Source organism: Nasonia vitripennis, chromosome 3 (assembly GCF_009193385.2).
Source record: "Nasonia vitripennis strain AsymCx chromosome 3, Nvit_psr_1.1, whole genome shotgun sequence".
Taxonomy (NCBI): Eukaryota; Metazoa; Arthropoda; class Insecta; order Hymenoptera; family Pteromalidae; genus Nasonia; species Nasonia vitripennis.
The window spans coordinates 22190358-22209306 of NC_045759.1; the positions used below are offsets into that span (position 1 = coordinate 22190358).

The 18949-nt window shown below is 48.4% G+C and overlaps 1 protein-coding gene across 2 annotated transcripts in view; it reads right to left on the reverse strand.

The window, feature by feature from the left end:
- LOC100120283 (putative serotonin receptor) overlaps positions 1–15268 on the reverse strand; it is a 44325-nt gene extending 29057 nt beyond the window's left edge. The window contains exons 1-3 of one of the 2 annotated variants that reach the window (XM_031927366.2): positions 14318–15268; positions 9376–9861; positions 2609–2867 (exon numbers count right to left, since the gene is read on the reverse strand). In XM_031927366.2, the coding sequence (XP_031783226.1) occupies positions 2609–2738 (130 nt within the window). In that variant the 5' untranslated portion in view covers positions 2739–2867; positions 9376–9861; positions 14318–15268. The remainder of the gene's footprint in view (positions 1–2608; positions 2868–9375; positions 9862–14317) is intronic. The other variant, XM_008205291.4, reaches the window with a different exon arrangement.
- Between the last annotated feature and the right edge of the window lie 3681 nt (positions 15269–18949).

An 18949-nucleotide genomic window follows, 5' to 3' on the forward strand; every position in this document is an offset into this window, starting at 1 on the left:
TAACTCCGCCCCTTCCGTTCGTCGCTCGAATACACCGAGGACTCGTACGCGGGACCATTCGAACTTTGACGGGAGTTTGACGCGCTCGATCTTCCTGGGAAAACACGCGACCGCTTATCTGCGGAACTGCATGCGAGAAACTGCACACACATTCGCGGAGCCGAGTGTTGTTCAGGTGGAAGCGATTATATATAGAGAGGGGAGAGGCTCGTTGATAGATTGCAGGGGCTACACGGCCCCGAGGGAAACGCGTCGTCCGCTCGCTCGATATTTCCCGTCGCGCGCGAACTGTGCACCGCGCCTGAATGACGAACTGCGCGAATCACGGCTCGATCTGCCATGTCTCTCGATGACTTTCGTTTGCTCTCGTAGAGATTTCGAATTTTTTTACCGAAAAATTGTGCGATGTTCGCCAAAGTGTATATATAGTTGTAAACAAACCCCCGCGCGGAAATCCGAATACACAGCGCGCCGCGTAATATCGAAACTGTTAACTTCTCTTCAATGAGTGCTGTACGCCCGCCCCCGTCAAACTACTCCGCGAAAGCAAATTGATTAGTCAATTCGAAACTTGGCTACGAAGACTATCGCTAATATTGGAAGATGACTTGCTGGCTCTGCTTCTACTACTGCTCGACTACTCCGCTGCAGTCTGTAATTAAATAAATACTGAGCATGTAATTTGCGTAGTATATATACCATACCGCGGCGATCGTCTTCCGCCGCGACGTGTAATTAAAACTGGTTCTCCGTACCGTCGACGATTAATTAAACGGAAAAATGAGATAAGCCGCCTACACGGCATAATCAAAACTTTTTCGATCGATATTCATTAGCCGATGCAAATAAGCTCTTGCGCTTCCGCTTGTCTATGCGCGGGTAATTGAAAAAACTTTCTCGATCAGGAGAATAATCGAAACAGACTTAAAAATCAATTCGAGCCAGATTCCATTTGAAAAATCAACTTTGGCTCGTTCAATTTCGCGGGGGAAAAAAGCGAGAGAGGGAATAACTTTATAAAATCAACGCGGGAGAAAAGAACAAACGAATTTGCGTGCGCGGCCGAAGCAACAAGTGAGCTCAATTCAGCCAGAAGACGTAGATACAGCTACAGCGCGAGGGAACCCTTTTCCCGAAAATTTCCCACCAACCGGCGGCTCTTTCACTCTGGGCAAACAGTAGAGCACACGGCGTATATAAGAGATGAAAAAGCCGCAGAGAGAGAGAGAGAGAGAGAGAGAGAGAGAGAAAGAGAGAGAGAGAGAGAGAGAGAGAGAGAGAGAGAACGAGGGAATTTTATGCGGCGACCATCAGGGTGCTATTCATCAGCGAATACTCGACTGCCGGCGACGTCGAGGATATAAACGAGCCTCGAGACGCAGAGTCTCTGCAGGAGACAAGCCTCCCAGTCCGGGGAAAGCGTATACACACACACACACACACACACATAAGCGCGCTCTTGTGCCGAAATATCGCAGCTCTCTCAACCGTATTTATTTATATAAATGCGGCGCGCTGTGTATGGGAGAGCTGGGGAAGGCAGTTAGTGGGGAGGAAAAATCCGAGGGTCTCGGAACACTCGTCCGCGATTATACTCTCTTCCGCGCACAGCAGCCCTCTCATGTAGGTATATATATAAAGATAAAGTCGAGCGAGTGAGAGCGAGTTAAGTAGTGGAACGTGCGCGTGCATCAGCAGCCGGCCCATAAAAGCCGCTCGTCGTCGTTATTGAAAATTGGTTTCTTCTCCGGGAGCAGAGAGAGAGAGAGAGAGAGAGAGAGAGAGAGAGAGAGAGAGAGAGCAGCGGTAGTTGACTACTCGCTCTTCTCGCGCGATGAACTCGTAAAGTCCCCATCGTCACCCGGCGCGTCCTCGATGTAATAAAAGGGGAAAATTGAAAAACATACGGGTCGCGCGAGCACGTAGACGATGGCGCGATGGTGATACCCCTCCCCCCCTCCTCGTAGCGCGGGGAGTCTAATTAAATTCGCGAGGAGGATTAGTACTCGAGCTTTATGAAGTTCGGATTTTCTTTATCGTTGAAATTTTTCATCTCTTCAGAGAGAAAGATAGATAAAGGCTTTTTTCATATATAAGTGAGCGCGATGACTTAATGCGAGTGAGAGGGAAGAAGGTCTTTTATGAGCTAATTCTTAACACTGGGGAATTGTAAAACGAGTTTATCTCTTTCTCTCTCTCTCTCTCTCTCTCTCTCTCTCTCTCTCTCTCTCTCTCTCTCTTACTGCGATTCGCCGAGGCGACTATATGCGGGAAAACAGCAGTAAAGTTTTATAAGGAACTTTCTCGCGCTTTTTATCGATTCATTAGTCCACGCTTTGCTCTTGTGTGTATCTCGAAAACTTGCCAGTCTATCTCCTGCAAGCTTAACCGCGCGAATGAATGAGTTATAAACCTGCGCGGCCCTTAACGGCCGTTAATTAATGCAGTTGTGTGCGGAGCGTCGCGGCAGCTTTATAAAGCTCGCGTGTAATCTTGCGCATTTTCCGAGCAACAAACTTTTCGTCGTAAAGCCACCCCTGACAAGTCTATCCAAGAAGATCCAGTAGAAAAGCCCGAGTGTGGTCGGACACACTCGACGAGAACTTACCGATGACGGTCGTGAGTATGAGGACACCGAGCACGAGGGCCGTGAGGATGACGGTGATGTCGCTGAAGGAAGCGGTACCGACGAACGAGGCGTTCGCCGCCTGGCTGACGTTGGCCGTTGCGACGCTCATTTTGCGGCTGCTCGCGATCGCTCGCTTCCTAGACTGGTCTGCGGTTGCTACAGCCTCGCCGCGGCCTCCTCCCAGTCGCGACTAATTCTTCCTCTTCTTCCTCACCGACGATTTTCATCCTCGAAGCTCCTGAAATCAGGGAATTGAATTTCGTTTCAATTATACAGTCAGCTCGGCGGTGTATATAGAGTGTATCAATTAAAGGTAGCTCGGAGAGAGAGAGAGAGCGAGGTATGGAGTTTCAACCTTAAACGCTAATCAATGAGCTTTGACGATCCGAAAGCCACTCAGACAGCCGCTCTCTCTCTCTCTCTCTCTCTCTCTCTCTCTCTCTCTCTCTCTCTTTCTCTCTCGGGGATCTCATGCGGAAATCTTGATTGATCGGGCACATAGTATATCCATATAGATGTATATCACGACTTTCGGATAAATTCCGAATATATATTCTTGATCGATGAAGTTGTTTGGAGTATCGAATTTACGTGCTCGGCTTCGAGAGATGGATTGATCGTGTCGGGAAAAATCAATGAAATTAAGCGATTACCACTCTGCGTCAATGTATGTGTGTGTGTGCCGGTGCTAAAGAGGAATGCCGTGTTGATTTCGGCCGGGCATTACACCGAATACAGTCGTAAATTTCGCTTTTAATGAAACGATAAATGCCTCGATTTTACGAGGGCGTATCATTGGGACGCGAGAGGAATTTTTACAAGTACCCCTCTCGCACCGCGATTCACTGCGTTTCCGCATACACATAGACGCTGAAGAAGCGCGAGTCAACAATTCCTTTGATTAATCATCGGGAAAAGCACATAACAAAAGCCAAAAATCATCGCCGGGCAGAAACATCCCCCTCGAACACACACGTACGCACACGCAGTCGTTTCCTCACCCGAAGCATCGCACATCTCAATGAAAGCAGTATAGTCGCGGGCAAAAACTTCATAAATTACCAAGGGCGCGAATACCCAGAGGCGGCAAGATTGATCGCGAGGTTGTGCGCGGCGCTTAGCATAGCTGCACGCTTCCGGCTTCTCTCGAGATGACGACGACGACCCTTTGGTAAATCGCTCTCTCGCGAGAAGCCTCTCTCTCTCTTTTTTTCTCTGTCTAGCAATCGACGCGTCGTTAGCACCCCCGATTAATCCCGATCTCTCTCGGGCGCGAGCTCGAGAGCACTATCTGCGGCCTCCATAAATCCGCGGAATTAAAGCGCGCCGCGAGCGCGATATCTCGGAAGTGAGAGAGAGAAGGCAAGTCATTCGATCAACGTCTGCGGCTTGTAGCGCCTCTTTGTCGCGCAGGCCGCCGCCGGGCCATGAATTATTTCGGCCCATTTTCCGAAAGTGAGACAAACAGTCGAGCGGTGAAATGAAAGGGAAGCGACGGATAAGATACATGGGCTATGAGCCATTTTTACATGGTTGACGAAGCTGCCTCTGATATATCAGAGCTCGACTCTCTGTAAGGAGCGTATAACGGCTGTTTAAACTGTCAGCGGGAACGCAACTGCAGATGTGGCCGTCGGGCCCGACTATGCGCGCGGCTCTACCACTGATTCCAGCGAGATATGAGCTAGCTAGCGTGCGGGATAAAACGCAAAAATCACAGTCAGCAGACGTGCGGTATACGTACGCGTGAAGCGTTATCGCGTCAGCGGAGCGAGCTTTTGTTTGCGTAGCGAAGCTCTGACACATACGGATAGAGAAAGAGAGTGAGGATCGTCTCGTTTATCGTTCGGCCATTCGTTTCTCGCGTGCGCATAATTTCACGCTCTTTCTCTCTGTCGGCCGAAGCGGAAAATGAAATTCGTTGGCGGTCCGTCGAAATTTTTTTATTCCCGCTTTTTTTTAGAAGCGCTCGCGCGTTATTTGTTTTAATGTCGGCCGACGCTGATAACTAGCGCTTAATGCATTTGCAAGCTCTCGCTCTGTCTCTCGCCGCGTGTGTTCTGTGTGTATAAATATTCATCGGGAGACGGAGGCATTGAGAATTCGCATAATATGCCAAGCGGTCAGCTGAAAGCGAGAGTGGGACGGGGTAAAAAAGCTTCATTAACAATGTATGAAACTTCTGCCGCGTCTTTATGTATATGTACGAATTCGGTGGACTACAGCTGCAACAGACGTCGGAGTTATTCGTTGCGAGAGCTTTTCCCGGAATGAAGTGCGTTGTTTGCAATTTTTAAAGTTTCGACGCATTCGATACTATCATACGAATTCGACAAAAAAAAAGGACGAGCGTGAGCGTAGCTGTGTCATCGAAAAGCTCCGTGAGCTTTTATCAAAAGCTAACGCGGAGGACAAAAGATGGACTCGAAACTTCCAATCAGCAGGCGCCGACAGGGCACGCGCGTATCGCGCCTCCGATCTCCGAGTATAATTAAATAAATAAACGCAATCTCTTTCGATTATCCCTCGTTTTCCCGACTCCTCCAAGCCTTAAACTCTCTCTTTCTCCCTCCCGGCTAAGTTTTTGCTCGTTATCGCAAATCCTTCTTCCGCGCCGTCGACGAAACTTTCAGCTTCGAACCCTCTTCGGCAAAACTTCGCAGCTTCGTTATACACGGCATCATCAGCCCGCAGACAAAGCAGACGCCGTGTACACACACAAGTTCGTCATCGCGTCGAGTCTAGTTACGAACCATCATCGGCATTTTCAATTTACAATCGCTACTATATGTAAGGGCCGATATAAGAAGTTGTCGCGTGTAAAACACGCTCGACAAGCCGAGGGCGTCTTCCGGCGGGATGAAAGAAGACGTGATTAATTATTCCGAGGCGAGGGTGCAAGCGAGCTGCGGGCCGTAAGTTTTTTAATTATAAAACTCGAATTTCCAAATTTCCTGCGGGCCGAGGACTGATTGATATTTTAATGGAAAAGTGTTTCAAATATGATGCGAGCGCGGTGTTTTTCGCGCGCTATGCGCTTAATTCCGCGCGCCTCTCGTCGGTAACTTTTCTAGTTTAAACTTGAAAACCTGGGCTGCAGTGGTCGTAATCCGCATCGAAAGTACACGGTGTATACGCGATACACACCGCGCGGAATTACAACGAAATCATCCTGAATTATTTGAGCGGCGCTGCACAGTATATAGTAGTATTCTTTCTCCGCGCACGGCGGGGAGTTAACTAATGAGCAAAGCTGAAATTGCCAAGCTCGCAAGCTCGGGCATAAAGCTCGGTTAAAATCAAGAACCTTAAATTTTCAAACCACAAACATCAAGTTCCTCCTATTTTCTCGCTAGACCACGTACACCGGGGAGAGGGAGGGCGTATACATGCGCATACACGCCGCTAAACTCGGTCTGGAATTCCCTCGCGCTCCGGGGAGCGCTACCGCGAAATTTTCGAAACTCCAAAGTATCGCGATCCTATTTTCTCCCTCTCTCGCGCGCGCGTCCCTTTTTCTCTCTGCCGGTCTACCTATTGGCATAATTCAAGGCGACTTAAAGCAGTTCATAATTTCTGCGATTCTTCGAGATATCGTATCTCGCATGAATTTTCCGAAAAATTAGCCGTGACGCGACGATAAATCAAACGGCATCATCATCATTATCGGCTTTGCAACGGTATTTATCCCCTATATCCTTAAAGAAGAAGCCATATTTCATCCGGCTACAAGCGTACTGATCCTGTGCCTCTTCACGAGATTATCTTCCTCCTCTTCGAGCTAAAGGCGTAAAAAGAAAACACGCTCCACCCCTCTTCTACCTCGAACCCTCGCAAAATTTCGGCAGCGACGCCGAATAACTCCGTCTCTCTCTCTCTAACCCGCTCACAAATATTTGTCACATCCGCGCGCAAACAGAGACGCGATCAGGTGCGAATAAGCTCCGGGATATAGTGTTTTCGTCAGACGTGCGATATAAACAGGATAATTTTGCAAGAGATCAGCTCGCGGCTGATCGACGAGTTTGATATGCAGCCGCTCGTCTGTGTATGATATATCTCGGGGCGACATTTTTTCCATTTCACGCTTGTATTCGTTGTTTTTTTTTTAAAGCTCGAACTCGGCGCATAAATATCAGCGCAAAGCTCGTATACATCAAAGCTGTGCAGTAGTCATCCCTCGGTCGCGTACATTTTTCCATATCCGCTCAGCGGGGCTATGTTTAATTAGAAGAACAGCGCTTTTTGTTTACAGCCGCGAGAGCTACACAGCATTCAGCGATCGCAACGTATTGCCGTATCCATCTCAACGTTCTTTATGCCTTGTTTGTCCGTTTCCCGTTTACCATCCGTCCTGCATAACGTATAGCCTCGCCTCCCTCTCTGCCACACAGATCCGTAGCAGCATCCGCGGAAAAGCTTTTTACTTCGTTTCGGCCCTTTATTACACTCGGCCGCGTACGCGCCGCTAATTTTCATACAGCGCACACTATGCCCCTCTCGAATTTAAAAAATTTTCACGCGCCGTCGAATCTCGCTTGGCTTTTTCCAGATACGCTATAGCAGTTACGCGTCATAGATCGGCCGATGAGATTAAAGAGGAAAAAAATTAACACGGCGTCAATAATACATCCGCGCGATCCGACGTGTGTATAGATTTTTATCGCGCGAGATATGGAAAAAATATTCAACGAGGTAATTTAGCTGGAACGCGCGCGGCTATTTGCATTTTGACTCGAAAATATTTTGCCTTTTTTTTGTTAAAAGGCGGTTCGCTCTTTGTTGCAGAGCGCGATGCACGTGGTGCACTGAGGAATAGCGATGTACCGTCGAAAATTCCTGGATTGCTCGGCTCGGCAATAAACAAAAAGGGAAAAATTTGGAAATCCAAAACCGAAAGAATTTTCCGGAAATACGCAAAAACGGCGCGTTAGAGATAATATCCGAGTCTGATTTGGGGGGAAAAAAATTGCTCGTGATATAAATCCCCTCCCGACAGATGCAAAAAAGGTCGCGGCTCACGCTGAAATCCTCCGAGAGAGAGACAACAAGCTCTGTGTATACGTATACAGTGTATCGACGTATCACCGAAATATATCCACACACGCACACACACACACGTCGCATCAACGTCGTGTCTCTCTCTCTTCTCGAGAAGAGGAAAAGGCTTGATGGAAGACTATACGCGATTTCTTTTCCGGGTCACATTCATCCTCCTCGGCAATATTCCCCCGGCGTTGCTGCGGCTCCTTCCTGAATATGCGAGAGATGAAATACGAAAGAACGAGCGGTGGGCCAGCGGCAGCAGCCGCAGACGGAAAACTCGAGGAATGAAAAAACTTTCGGACTGCAGCCGAGAGCCTAAGCGGGAAATACAACAGAGAGGACGACGTAGCCGGAATTATAAAAGCCCGGAGGGTACGCAAGCAGGGCTGCAGGGCAAGGGAAGCGCGTGTGTGTATGTGTGCAGAAACTATTAGTCGAGACGTCTATCTCTCTCCGCCCACGAGCTTTTTAATCAAACTCGACTACTGCGCTCCGATACGCTCTGCAGCTGCTTTGTTCTCCTTATTTTATACTTTTTCAATATGCGCCGAGGGCTTACGACGCCCTTTCTCTCAGCTCCTATTACGCGTTTCGGCCATCTCGACGCGTATAACAGCATTTTCATCTCATCGCCGAGAAACTTTGCTTATAACGCGGCTGCAGACGAGATTTACGCGTATTGTTAACGCGCGCGCGACCCGGTTTTTGCTTCTTGCTCAGGCGAGTCCCTCTCTCTCTCACTTTTTTATTCAGAGAAACTATAGCAGCGCCGGTATTAAGCGCGAGAACCATTAACTTAAGTGGAATGACCCTGAGAGAGCATGTATACATAGATTAAAGGTAAAACTTGCGGGGAAACTAGCACGCTCGTTAAAAGGCTTTAAAAATACGAAGAGTGCGCGGCTGCGGGAAATTTATATGAATCAGCCCAGTTGCTCTGGAAGATAGTGTCAAAGGATTTTACTGCGTTCTTTCCGACGTACTAATCTTCCCTCCAAGCACTGGATTCAAAGCTCATCGATAATAAACGCGTATCGGGTGAAAAAAAGCGAGAGCCGAGTGAAAGCGGTCGATGTAGAGTCGGGCAGTGGATATCTGCGGTAACCGGCGGCACCGGATGGAACACTTGTTGGAACGCTCCTGGCAATTCGCCAGCGGTAACCGACACGGCACTGTACGCGCGACGGCGACGACGACCTTCATACGTAGCGAGCCTGAGGTGTCCGCGACTTAATTGTTCGGGTATCTTGAGACAGATAGCGGGGAGAGAGAGAGAGAAATCTGGTACGTATTGGAATCGCATTGGAATTAGGTGACGCGCCGTTGCAGACGCGCGGAGAAAAACCGGAGAATTATGGGCCTCGAAGAGGGTGTGTCGCTGATTTATAAGTCACCGGGGAGGCTTTCTTCGATAAATGTCGAATCGACGTTATTATTATGCTTTATGGCGCGGCCTGACGCTTTTATCGACTGCTAAGCAGCCGATAAAGAGAAGGGACAAAAAACGCGTATCTTCTTGAGAGCTTTTATTTTTTCTAAAAAACGAAGAGTAAACGAGCTCTCATATTTATGTAGTTCGCAGCTGCAACGATTAGTGGAGGTGATAACATAACGTCGCAGCTTCTGGCGCAATTATAAACGATGAAATTACGTCGAAGCAAATTACACACACAGCACGGCCCATTACACACAATACATACCAGCCGAAACTCTCCGAGCAGGGAACAACATATTCTCAAGCCTCCTGTTCGGGACTGGCCAAGTTTCTCCCTCTCTCGCGCTCTGCTCGACTAGCACTTGAAAACTTGCAGCGAGAGAACCTTCGACACACTCCAACTGCAGCTGCGTATGGCGCTTTCAATGCCAGAGAGCGCTTCTCTCTCTCTCTCTCTCTCTCTCTCTCTCTTCCTAAGCTACACACCAAGGCGCGAGAAGGGCAGCTAGTTGCAGTAGTACACCGACTCGGTTTTACTGCCCCTCTTGAACTCCTGGGCCACTGCTGTGTACAGAGAGCGAGGAGAGCGTCTTCGGGAAAACTTTGACGGCTGTGCGCCGTTCATCCGACGTACAAAAGATCTAATTTCGTCTAATTCTCGCGCCTCGGCTTTTGGATCGAGAGGCTCGGCATTATGATGAGTCGCCTCGATTCAGCGCGACACAGGATTCGGGAGAAGAATCGCTCGCTGCTGTGAAGAGAGATGAGCGAAAGGCGTATAATTGAACGTTATTCATTACAGCGTCGCCTTTTTATTTCGATCAGCCGCTTCGTGCGGCGAGTTTAAATTGAAAAAGTAGGTTATTAATTTCGCGCGCTACACCCCTGTAATTGAAAGTCGCGTGCGTGTAATTTAAACTGGAGGAATTTCAAATTTGTTTCGCGATCGACTTTTGCGCGCGAGCGCAAGAGAGTTTTACGCGCCATTTCATTGTTATTCAATTCGCTTCAAAAACACTCTCGTGTTTGCGTATCGAAATTGCAGCGCCTCCTTTATATATTCCGTCGACGATAATAAAACAATATATCCGCGCGCGCGCGCGCCGAGCGTACCTTCCCTTTTTTTCCCCAGAAATCCCTGAATTTTTCGAAAGCTCGAAACGATACACGTCGAAAATAACAACGCGCGATACTCGCGGAAAAATACCCGATTTTTTCGCCCGAATAATAAAGTTACGCGCGCGAGGGAAATTTTTCAAAGCGCATCGACGCGCTCCGCCACTAATTACCCTCGTTTCCTCCGCCCCCTAAAAAGCCACTAGCCCAAAGCAGCTCGCCGCGCGACAAGAAGCATAGCAACGACGAGAGCGAAGAACAGCGTGTCCGCATCGTTATTGTTGTTTTCCCTCGTCAGCTGTGTATAGAGTACACACGACCAGACGCGGCAAAAAACACCCGGAGCTACGAAGATAGACAGAGCGAGAGAGAGAGGGAAAGATGCGAAGATGAAAAGCGAGTGCATTACGACGCCGGAGGCGCCTACCGGGGGAATAGTCGCCATTTGTCATTGGCTTTTTAGGACAGAAAACGTATACGTACGCGCAGCGCGTGTAGAGGAGTCAAACTCGTTCGTCCGCGATGTCGCGCGCGGAGGGACTACTCTAGACGTGCGCAGCGTGTGTGTGAATGGAATTACGCCCGAGCGTTTCTGAGGACGACGGATGACATTAATCGCGCGAAAGGAACGATCTTGGTTCTGCGTGCCCGGGTATTCGTCTCTGGAAGAGACAATGCGTGCAAGTTGAAAAAATAAAGGAAGATGCAGAGAGAGAGAGAGAGAGAGAGAGAGAGAGAGAGACGAACGTTTCTGTAATTGACAAGGCGTAAGGGACGAATGACGTTGGCGCGCGCGAGACAGGCCGATATTTTTGAGGACGTGGACGGGACGTGGAAATGGATCGAGTTCGCTTTTCTTTTTCCTGTTTTATTATCGTTCCCCGATCGTCGTCCTGTAACTGTTCTTGACTGAATTTTTTTTCGGCAGCGGATTAATTGCGTTTTTTCCCCTCACGGTGTGCGTCAGTCCCAATTCCAATTTCTGACATTATTATAAATACGCGGATAGCGCAGCGAATTGCGTTCCGACGTATAACGAGAACGAAGCTCTGCGGAGAGACTGCGCAAGAAGCCGCAATTAAATTTGTCTCTCGCAGCGACCGGCTCAAAAAACACTTACATTACCCGATGAGACTGTAGGTTTTTCTCTCCACTGCCGCGTACGAACGGACAAATACCAGATTTCGCGAAGAAAACCTCACAGTGAGGCGAGCGAGACGATGAGAAATTTCCAGCGCGACAATCAATTTCCTCGTGTGTCGTCGACAAATCTCGCGCTTTTTAAAGGCTCGAAAGCTCTAATTGCTTCGGGCGTGTGTTAGTGTGTACCGTATAGAAGCTAATCGCAAAGCTCTTTCTCTCGCTCCACGTTTGTTTCGGCTGGTTCGCCAATTTACTGCAGCCTGCACTTTATGCTCCCGCGATCTAATGAACTTTTCATGCATAAAAAACGCCCACGCACGCTAAAATCGTTATGCGCTTTTCTAGCTCGTGTGTGCTGTGCGTGTATTTTTTTTCTGTGTCGTCGGCAAATCGATTTCATTCTCTCTCTCTCTCTCTCTCTCTCTCTCTCTCTCTCTCTCTCTCTCTCTCTCTATGTCTCTCTCGGCTTTTTATGTCCGCTCGAGTTTCCGGTTATCCAGTGATAAATTCAGTTTGCTTTCTGAATTTTCAGCGGCTCTTTGAATCGAACGAGATAGAGTGGAGGGTATTAATTAACTTCTGTTTCGTGCACGCAGATACACACACACGGAGAGCGCAAGGCTATCTCTTCTATTATCTTTGACGCTTGTCGAGCCTGTGAAATTTATTCGGCTATTATCGAAATTTTTTATTACGTCCATCTCGTAAATGGGAAGCTCGGTAACAAGCTCAAATATACGTAACGAGCTTGTAATTTCTCCTCGTCACTTGTTTATCAGCGATTCTTTTTACGAGCGCCGCCTCGTTGCTCGCTGATCCCAGCGTGCGTGCGCGTATCGTAAATTAAATTTCGCAACGCGTACGCGCAGTATATTTCACGCTGATAAAATAATCAGTGTAATGTATCGGACCTACCTCCTGAGGGCGATAAATTCAAAGCCTTTCACACGCGCGCATCCGAAAACGCGAGTACACTGAAGAGAGAGATAGAGAGAGATAGAGAGAGAGTCTCTCCACGCGTCTGAATTAATTAACCTTATTCGCGTGGGCCGTCGATTTATTCGGCATCGCGGAGATATTTAAAAAAAGGAACGAACTCGAGTTATCGAATTAGCGAGATAAAAGAATATTTCATCTCGCCATATTAACGGCTGATAAATGCGAATTATCGGCTGATCATATAATTTAGCCTCGGCCGGAGCGCTTCGCGCGCGAGAAACTTTTCGCCCCGATATAATTCAGCGTAATTTTCGCGATGATGATTATGAAAATTGAAGTATACAAGCGGCCTTTCAATGAGTTGAAAGCTTGGCACGCGAAGTTTCCCATCGGCATATCGGACGCCTGGGAGAAGATTTCTTCACTTCGCTCGCTCGAGGAAACTTCGCCCCCGGTACCTATCTTTCGAAGTTGTCAAATCTGCGAGTCCTGGCCCTTAATGAAGCCGCCGATAAGTTCGAGTTCGGCTCGCGGATGAGATTGTCGCGAAAAATAACCCTTCGATGAATGCTCCTTATATTCCTTCCGAGCGGGGATTTAATTTGCCAGCGGCGACTCGAAAAGTTATTACCTTTCTCGTGTACACGGAACGGAAGATCGAGCGAAACTTTTTGAATTTTCCCGCGTATAACGAGAGCTTTTCGCGCGTCATAGACCTCCACTCGCCTAATTAGTTTTCCGTTATCGCGAATCGGGTGTTCGAATCGATATATCAGTCGATGCCTGAATCTCGGCGATAAACGAGAGCTAAAAATTAAGACGCATTTGCATAGAAATTGCGGTGCTGATTGCAACAACTGTCGACATTATTCAAACTTGCGAATCGATTCCCGATAAGTGCGCTGTACTTTATTGTTTGAATAACGCTCTATTGTCTTTCGGAACACTCAACTAGCGCGAGTGCAGAGCCCAGAGCGTTTAATCTCGCCAACCGACGGCAGGGGATGTTTGTTTTTTTTTTTTTGTTCGTCAGGGAAAACCGCAGTTTCCACAACGCACTTTGCATACGACATACCGGGCAGCACGATCTGCGGAGCGAAAAAAACGAGAAATGCACCACACGATATCCAGCGGTTTCGGGAAATTCAACTATACAAGAGCCGTGTGTAAAAGTATCGCGACAACGTGCTGTGGTATAGGCTTTTTTTTGCGATGTGCTCTAATTACTAAATTTAATCTCGCAGCGAGAAAGTTGCCCCGAGGCGAACGTTTTGATAAGGTAACGACTTATTTTCGAAAACTTCATTACGCGCCGTTTGATCAATCGTCCGGTAGTCGCTCTCGCTAAGGGTTTTTCCAACTTTTTAACGAGTAAACGAGCTGCGCTGAAGTTGTTTTTTCATTCATTCGCCGCGGCGTAACGAATGTTAATACCTGAAAATGCGCTAACTGTTATTTGTGCTTGCGAGTTTGCCGCTCTTTGCAGGGGCTAAACAGCTGGAGCGCAGAGCTGCGGAAAAGTCAGAGCGCGAGTTGTGTGCGCGCAAATAATGCAAATGAGTTTAACGCTTTTACATATGTTTGTGTGTTGCTTTTGAAATTCAAATGTCAAAGCGCGCTGAAGCTTCGAGTTTTGAAAAGCTCGATAGCTGCGCGGAGAACGACATAACGACTTGAATTTTTCGATGGAGAACGCGATGATAGAGGGACTGTCATTATTTATAACGCGAGCTCGTCGATCAAGTTTTTATACCTTGTACATGCCGCCATGTCCCGTAATAAAGTCCTATATTTATTATAATAATAATAGTTCGGGCTCGCGTTACATTATCGATCAAATACAGCCGCGTGACGCATAGAGCCGTGAAGAAAAAAAAATCCGCTCATTGAAAAATCCCCGCACGCTAATGGCCCTACGTGGAGAGAAGTGTTTGGGCAAAAAGCCGTAGATAGGACTTTAATCGCTTCTAGCGCAAGAAACACACACGCACACGAGTTTCGCTACTCACCTCCCCTCGGCTGAGTTCCACGATCTGCGAGAGAGAGAGAAAGAGAAAACACTAGCAGCAGCGGCGACGGCGGCACGAAAACAACAACAACAGTAACGTCCCTCTCGAGCAGCGTCGACGCATCCTGGCCCGATGCTGCGTCGGGCATTCCATAATTGCCGTCCTCCTTCGTGTATCACAGACCGATGATAATCAGCGATTTCTTCTTACTCAGCCCATCCTGGTATCCGATAGTCGGCGCGCACTGCAGATCTTCGCTTCGCAGACGAGCCGACGGGCCAACGTCACGGCTGATTTCATTATCAAGGCCGGTAGTGTATAGCTCGCTCTCTCGCTCCTCGGTTAGCGGCAATTTATTCGCCGACGATTGTCCAATTACCGGCGCGCGGGCCGGGCGTTTGCATATAAATCACGTTAAGCTCGACGCCGAGCGATTCATCGCTAAGTAGCTGATGCGCCGATGCAACCCGGGGTGTAATGACCCACTTCCCCCATCAGTTATCCGCTCTTCTCGCCTCTCCTTCTTTCCTTTTCGCTCTCTCCTGACCTTCGCTGACTGAAAAAGTTCGACGAGCTTCTTCTTCCTCCTCCTCTCGCTGCTAACGTAAACGAGTCGCCGGCGGAACTTTGGTCGTCGCGGGATTCAAAAATCCGCATCACACACTGAAACTTGCACCGCGATGAAACTTTCCGCGGCGGCGAGACGTGAAGAATAAAAACAAAACGAAATAAAAGCGCGGTGCAACGAAAAAAAAAATAAACAACAATGAAGTTGCAGCTCTGGTACGCGCGCCGCGTGCGTACAGAAAAAGAGAGACGACGAGAGAGCGCGACGGAGAGAAAAAGAGACGGACAGAGTGAGAGAGTGAGGAGAGAGGGTGAACCGGAGATCCGGAGTACCGTAGCAGTACTGCGCCCGCTACCTCCGGCTTTGACAGAGGATAGCTACGGGGGGCGCTGCTGGTGGTGGCGAAGTGGTGGCAGTAGTCGCCGGCAGCAGCCTAACGCTGCTCGCGAGGGGCGGGGCGCAGGCGCGCGATTCTCTCTCTCTCTCTCTCTCTCTTACCCCCTATATGTGTGTGTGTGTGTGTGTGTGTGTACGTCCCTATACGTATATCTATAACCCCCGCCGCCGACGATGCATCTCTCCTAGCTGTGATTGCCGTCGCGGATTCTTTGATGCCTCCTCCGCGCTTCTCCCTTTTTTTTCGCTAGCCAAAGTGGAAGCGCTTCTCTCGTTGCGAATTTAGACGTACAAGTGTGTAGAAGGATGGATCGGCCGCCGCTGCTGCGGCTTGTTGTTGAGGAAGAATGGCACGCGAGCGCGTAATGGATGGTGCGCTGATTTTCCGCGCTGTCTGACTGCAACTCCGGCTCTTCCGCGACTGATTCCACGAGTTTATCTATATACGTAGACGTCTGGATGGGAAAGTTTGTTATCTCGCTTTTGAATAAATGTATATAATACGCGTTATATTCGATAAGTTATCTATCTTGGAAGCGCGAGCGCGAAGTTTCCTCGGCTGCATAAGTTTTCTTCGTTACATAAACTCTTGCACCGGCGCGCGACTGAAGAAGTTGAAGGATGGCTAGAATAAACCTTGGATAATTAACGTCAGATCAGTGGCATAATGCGCGAGCGAGCGCATTCTCTAGGCTAACAAAACTGCCTCGTTGATATATCATTCGTATATATCGATCACATTCGCGCGTATCTCGCGCGAATAAACATTCTGACTGTTTAAAACAGAGAGACTGCACTGCTCCCAGGGGGGAGAAAATGTAAAACCAAACTTGCGCCATTCTCCGCTGCCGGATTCGCGGGGGCCGGTGAATAATTGAAGCTGCAGCAGCGCAGCCGGGAAACTTTCTTTATTTTATTTATTTATTTTTTTTTTTAACAAATGGTTGTCCTTATCTCCGGCGCTCGCTTTCTTCGAGCTTGTTTCTCCGAAGCGCTATGTAACGGTCGCTGATAATGAGATATTCGCGTTTCAATGACGCGTGAAAACGAATTTTCCAAGTTGCGAGCGTAGGATCGCGCGCGTAAATCAGGATGCCAATTAAATTGCGCGCGCGCGTGCCGCTACCACTGCCGCGACAATCGAGAGCGAGTATGGGGGGAACGGGTTAATGTAGAGTAAGGGCGTTTAATTTAGTCGCTCCGCGCGCGATTCCGGCTGTATAAAAGGCTTTTTAACCGTTTAAACGGCTTCTGATGCATTAGCGTAATCAGTCGGATGAAAACGGATGACAATAGAGGCTCTCGCTCCGGCCATTGTTTTTTAATTCGATTCTGCTCGGCTCTCGACTGGGAAATGAGAACGAAATTATTTTATAGTCGGTCGCGCGGGAAAATTGAACTCGAGACCTATGCTGGCAACGCTCATTTGGGATTATAAAGTATCCTGCGCGCACCCGCAGCTCGAGTAAGGGAACAACAAGAGTCCGCTCGGAATAGGCGCGCTGGTGTTTTCTTTTGTTGCAACTCTAATTGAGAAAAAAAGAAAGGCGTTGGTAATTAAGATGAAGAGGGTTTGGCGGGGATTTTGAATTATTATTTTAATTAAGAGAGCAATTATTCACGCGATACTCTAAACGATCGGATTAATTCGCGCGCGACACATCGTTATTTTCTAAAATTCGAGCAGAAAAACCTTACGAAATTCAGAGCGATTCGAGCCGTAAAAAAATACACAAAGTCACTCAATGCCTACAAAAACCCGCGTTACGTCTATTGATTTACAATATTTGCATGCCGGCGATATATACTATAAACTTTCATTTACGGCAGTAAACGTTGCCTGATAGCTCGTCGGTGGCGTTTGTAAAACATAAATAAATTTATGTGACAAAGTAATTTAGTGATACGATCGCGCGGCGATACCTTTTTACATTCAAAAGAATACGGCAGTATAGCTTGCGCGCGAGCCGTTATACACACCAAACGTCGTATTACCGGTGAAACGAATTCATAAACTTTTGCTTTATCCCTTTTATTGTCCCGAATCACACACGCGCGCGCGCATCGATAGGATCGCGAACACACGAACATCAATTGATATACATATATACCGCGGCGCGCCCCATCGTCGGAGTAGAAAAAGTCCAAAGGATGATTATACAGCCGCTATTGAATTTCGTTTAAAACGAAAGCCGAAAAAAGCTTTTGATCGCGCGCGCTCTTTGAAAAGCCAGTGTAGCAGCCGCTTCCATCGCATCTCTCAGAAGTCCGCAAGCTCTCACACACACACACATACACATACACACACGTGAGCCGTAAAACTCCCGCGGCTTAGCAAGTCAAAGCGCCGGTGTTACGAAGGCGAAACAGCCGTAAAAGCGGGAACAATAAAAAAATCGGAAAAAAGCTCTCGCCTATACGTACACACGTATAGACGCTCGCCCTTCAAAGCCAGCCAGTGAGAGAGAGAGAGAGAGAGAGAGAGAGAGAGAGAGAGAGAGAGAGAGAGAGAGAGAGAGAATCAGGGCAAACAGTAGTGCGTCGGAGAGTGAGTAGGTTTAATCGATCGCTACCGTTGCTTTCGACGATTACTTATTCCTATTCTTCTTCCTCCTCCTCCCGTTGTAGCCTGTGCTACATATACGCTCTCGGCGTCAATCTCGTTTCTGGAGGGGCATATTTGCTCTGCGCTCACCGTGATAAATGCGTGGAGAAATTTATGTTTACCGCTCTCTCGCGGACGTTCTATACATGTACGTGTGCGTTACACAAACAAGGATTGCAGCCCAACCGAGCACACACACACTGCGCGCGCGACTTTGTGTGGACTTTGTCGGGCCAAAGTTTTAAGGCTAATAAAGAGGATTTTTAAAATGTCCTCCGCGCTCGCCGGATTTATTTGCTCTGGTCGAGACTGTTACGAGAGGGAAAACAATAGCTATACTGGATATTGTGCGTACGATATTAAAGTGATTCTGGGAATTCTGGGAGAGAAGGAAATTAAGAGCGTAAGCGTTATCGATAACGAACTTCCGAATTTCGGAGGCCGACGAAGGGCGAAGGCGTGTGTTTTTGTTGAATTTGAATTAGGAGCGTGACGCAATCTGATATCCGGCTCGCTTATCTATCCATCGCAGCTTTCATCGTAGGACGTTTCTTACGTGCGGTGTATATAGCGTGCGAGAGCTAATTCCCCCCTCGGCCGACCGGACCCGGCCTCATTCCACTGTACAGCTACTCGGAATATCTCGGATTGAGACGTATTTTCCCGAGCATAGCTACGTAATTATTATTCAGCTGGACACACACGACAGAAAAATACCAGAGCCTTTCAGCCGCTCGGATGCGCGGCTAATAGGCCGGCGAGATATCCCGACGTGTGTAAGAAACGTCGAAAGCTGGCGAGAGTGCAGCGGCGCGCAAAAAGCTCTCCACGCCTCGACCATCCGAGCGAATATCGTTTAATTATTCAACAACGTTTTTCGCCCTAGTCTCTCTACATCGCGTGTATACACCGACAGCTGTGCAGCTCCACCGGGGGTTAAGGGCAGTTATGGACGCGCGGACTGGGCGATTATGGCGGGACACGATTCACTTTTACTGCGCCGCCGGGCGCCGTCGACTTTAATACTGCAGCGCGATATAGTATTGATGCCGCGCGACGGCGC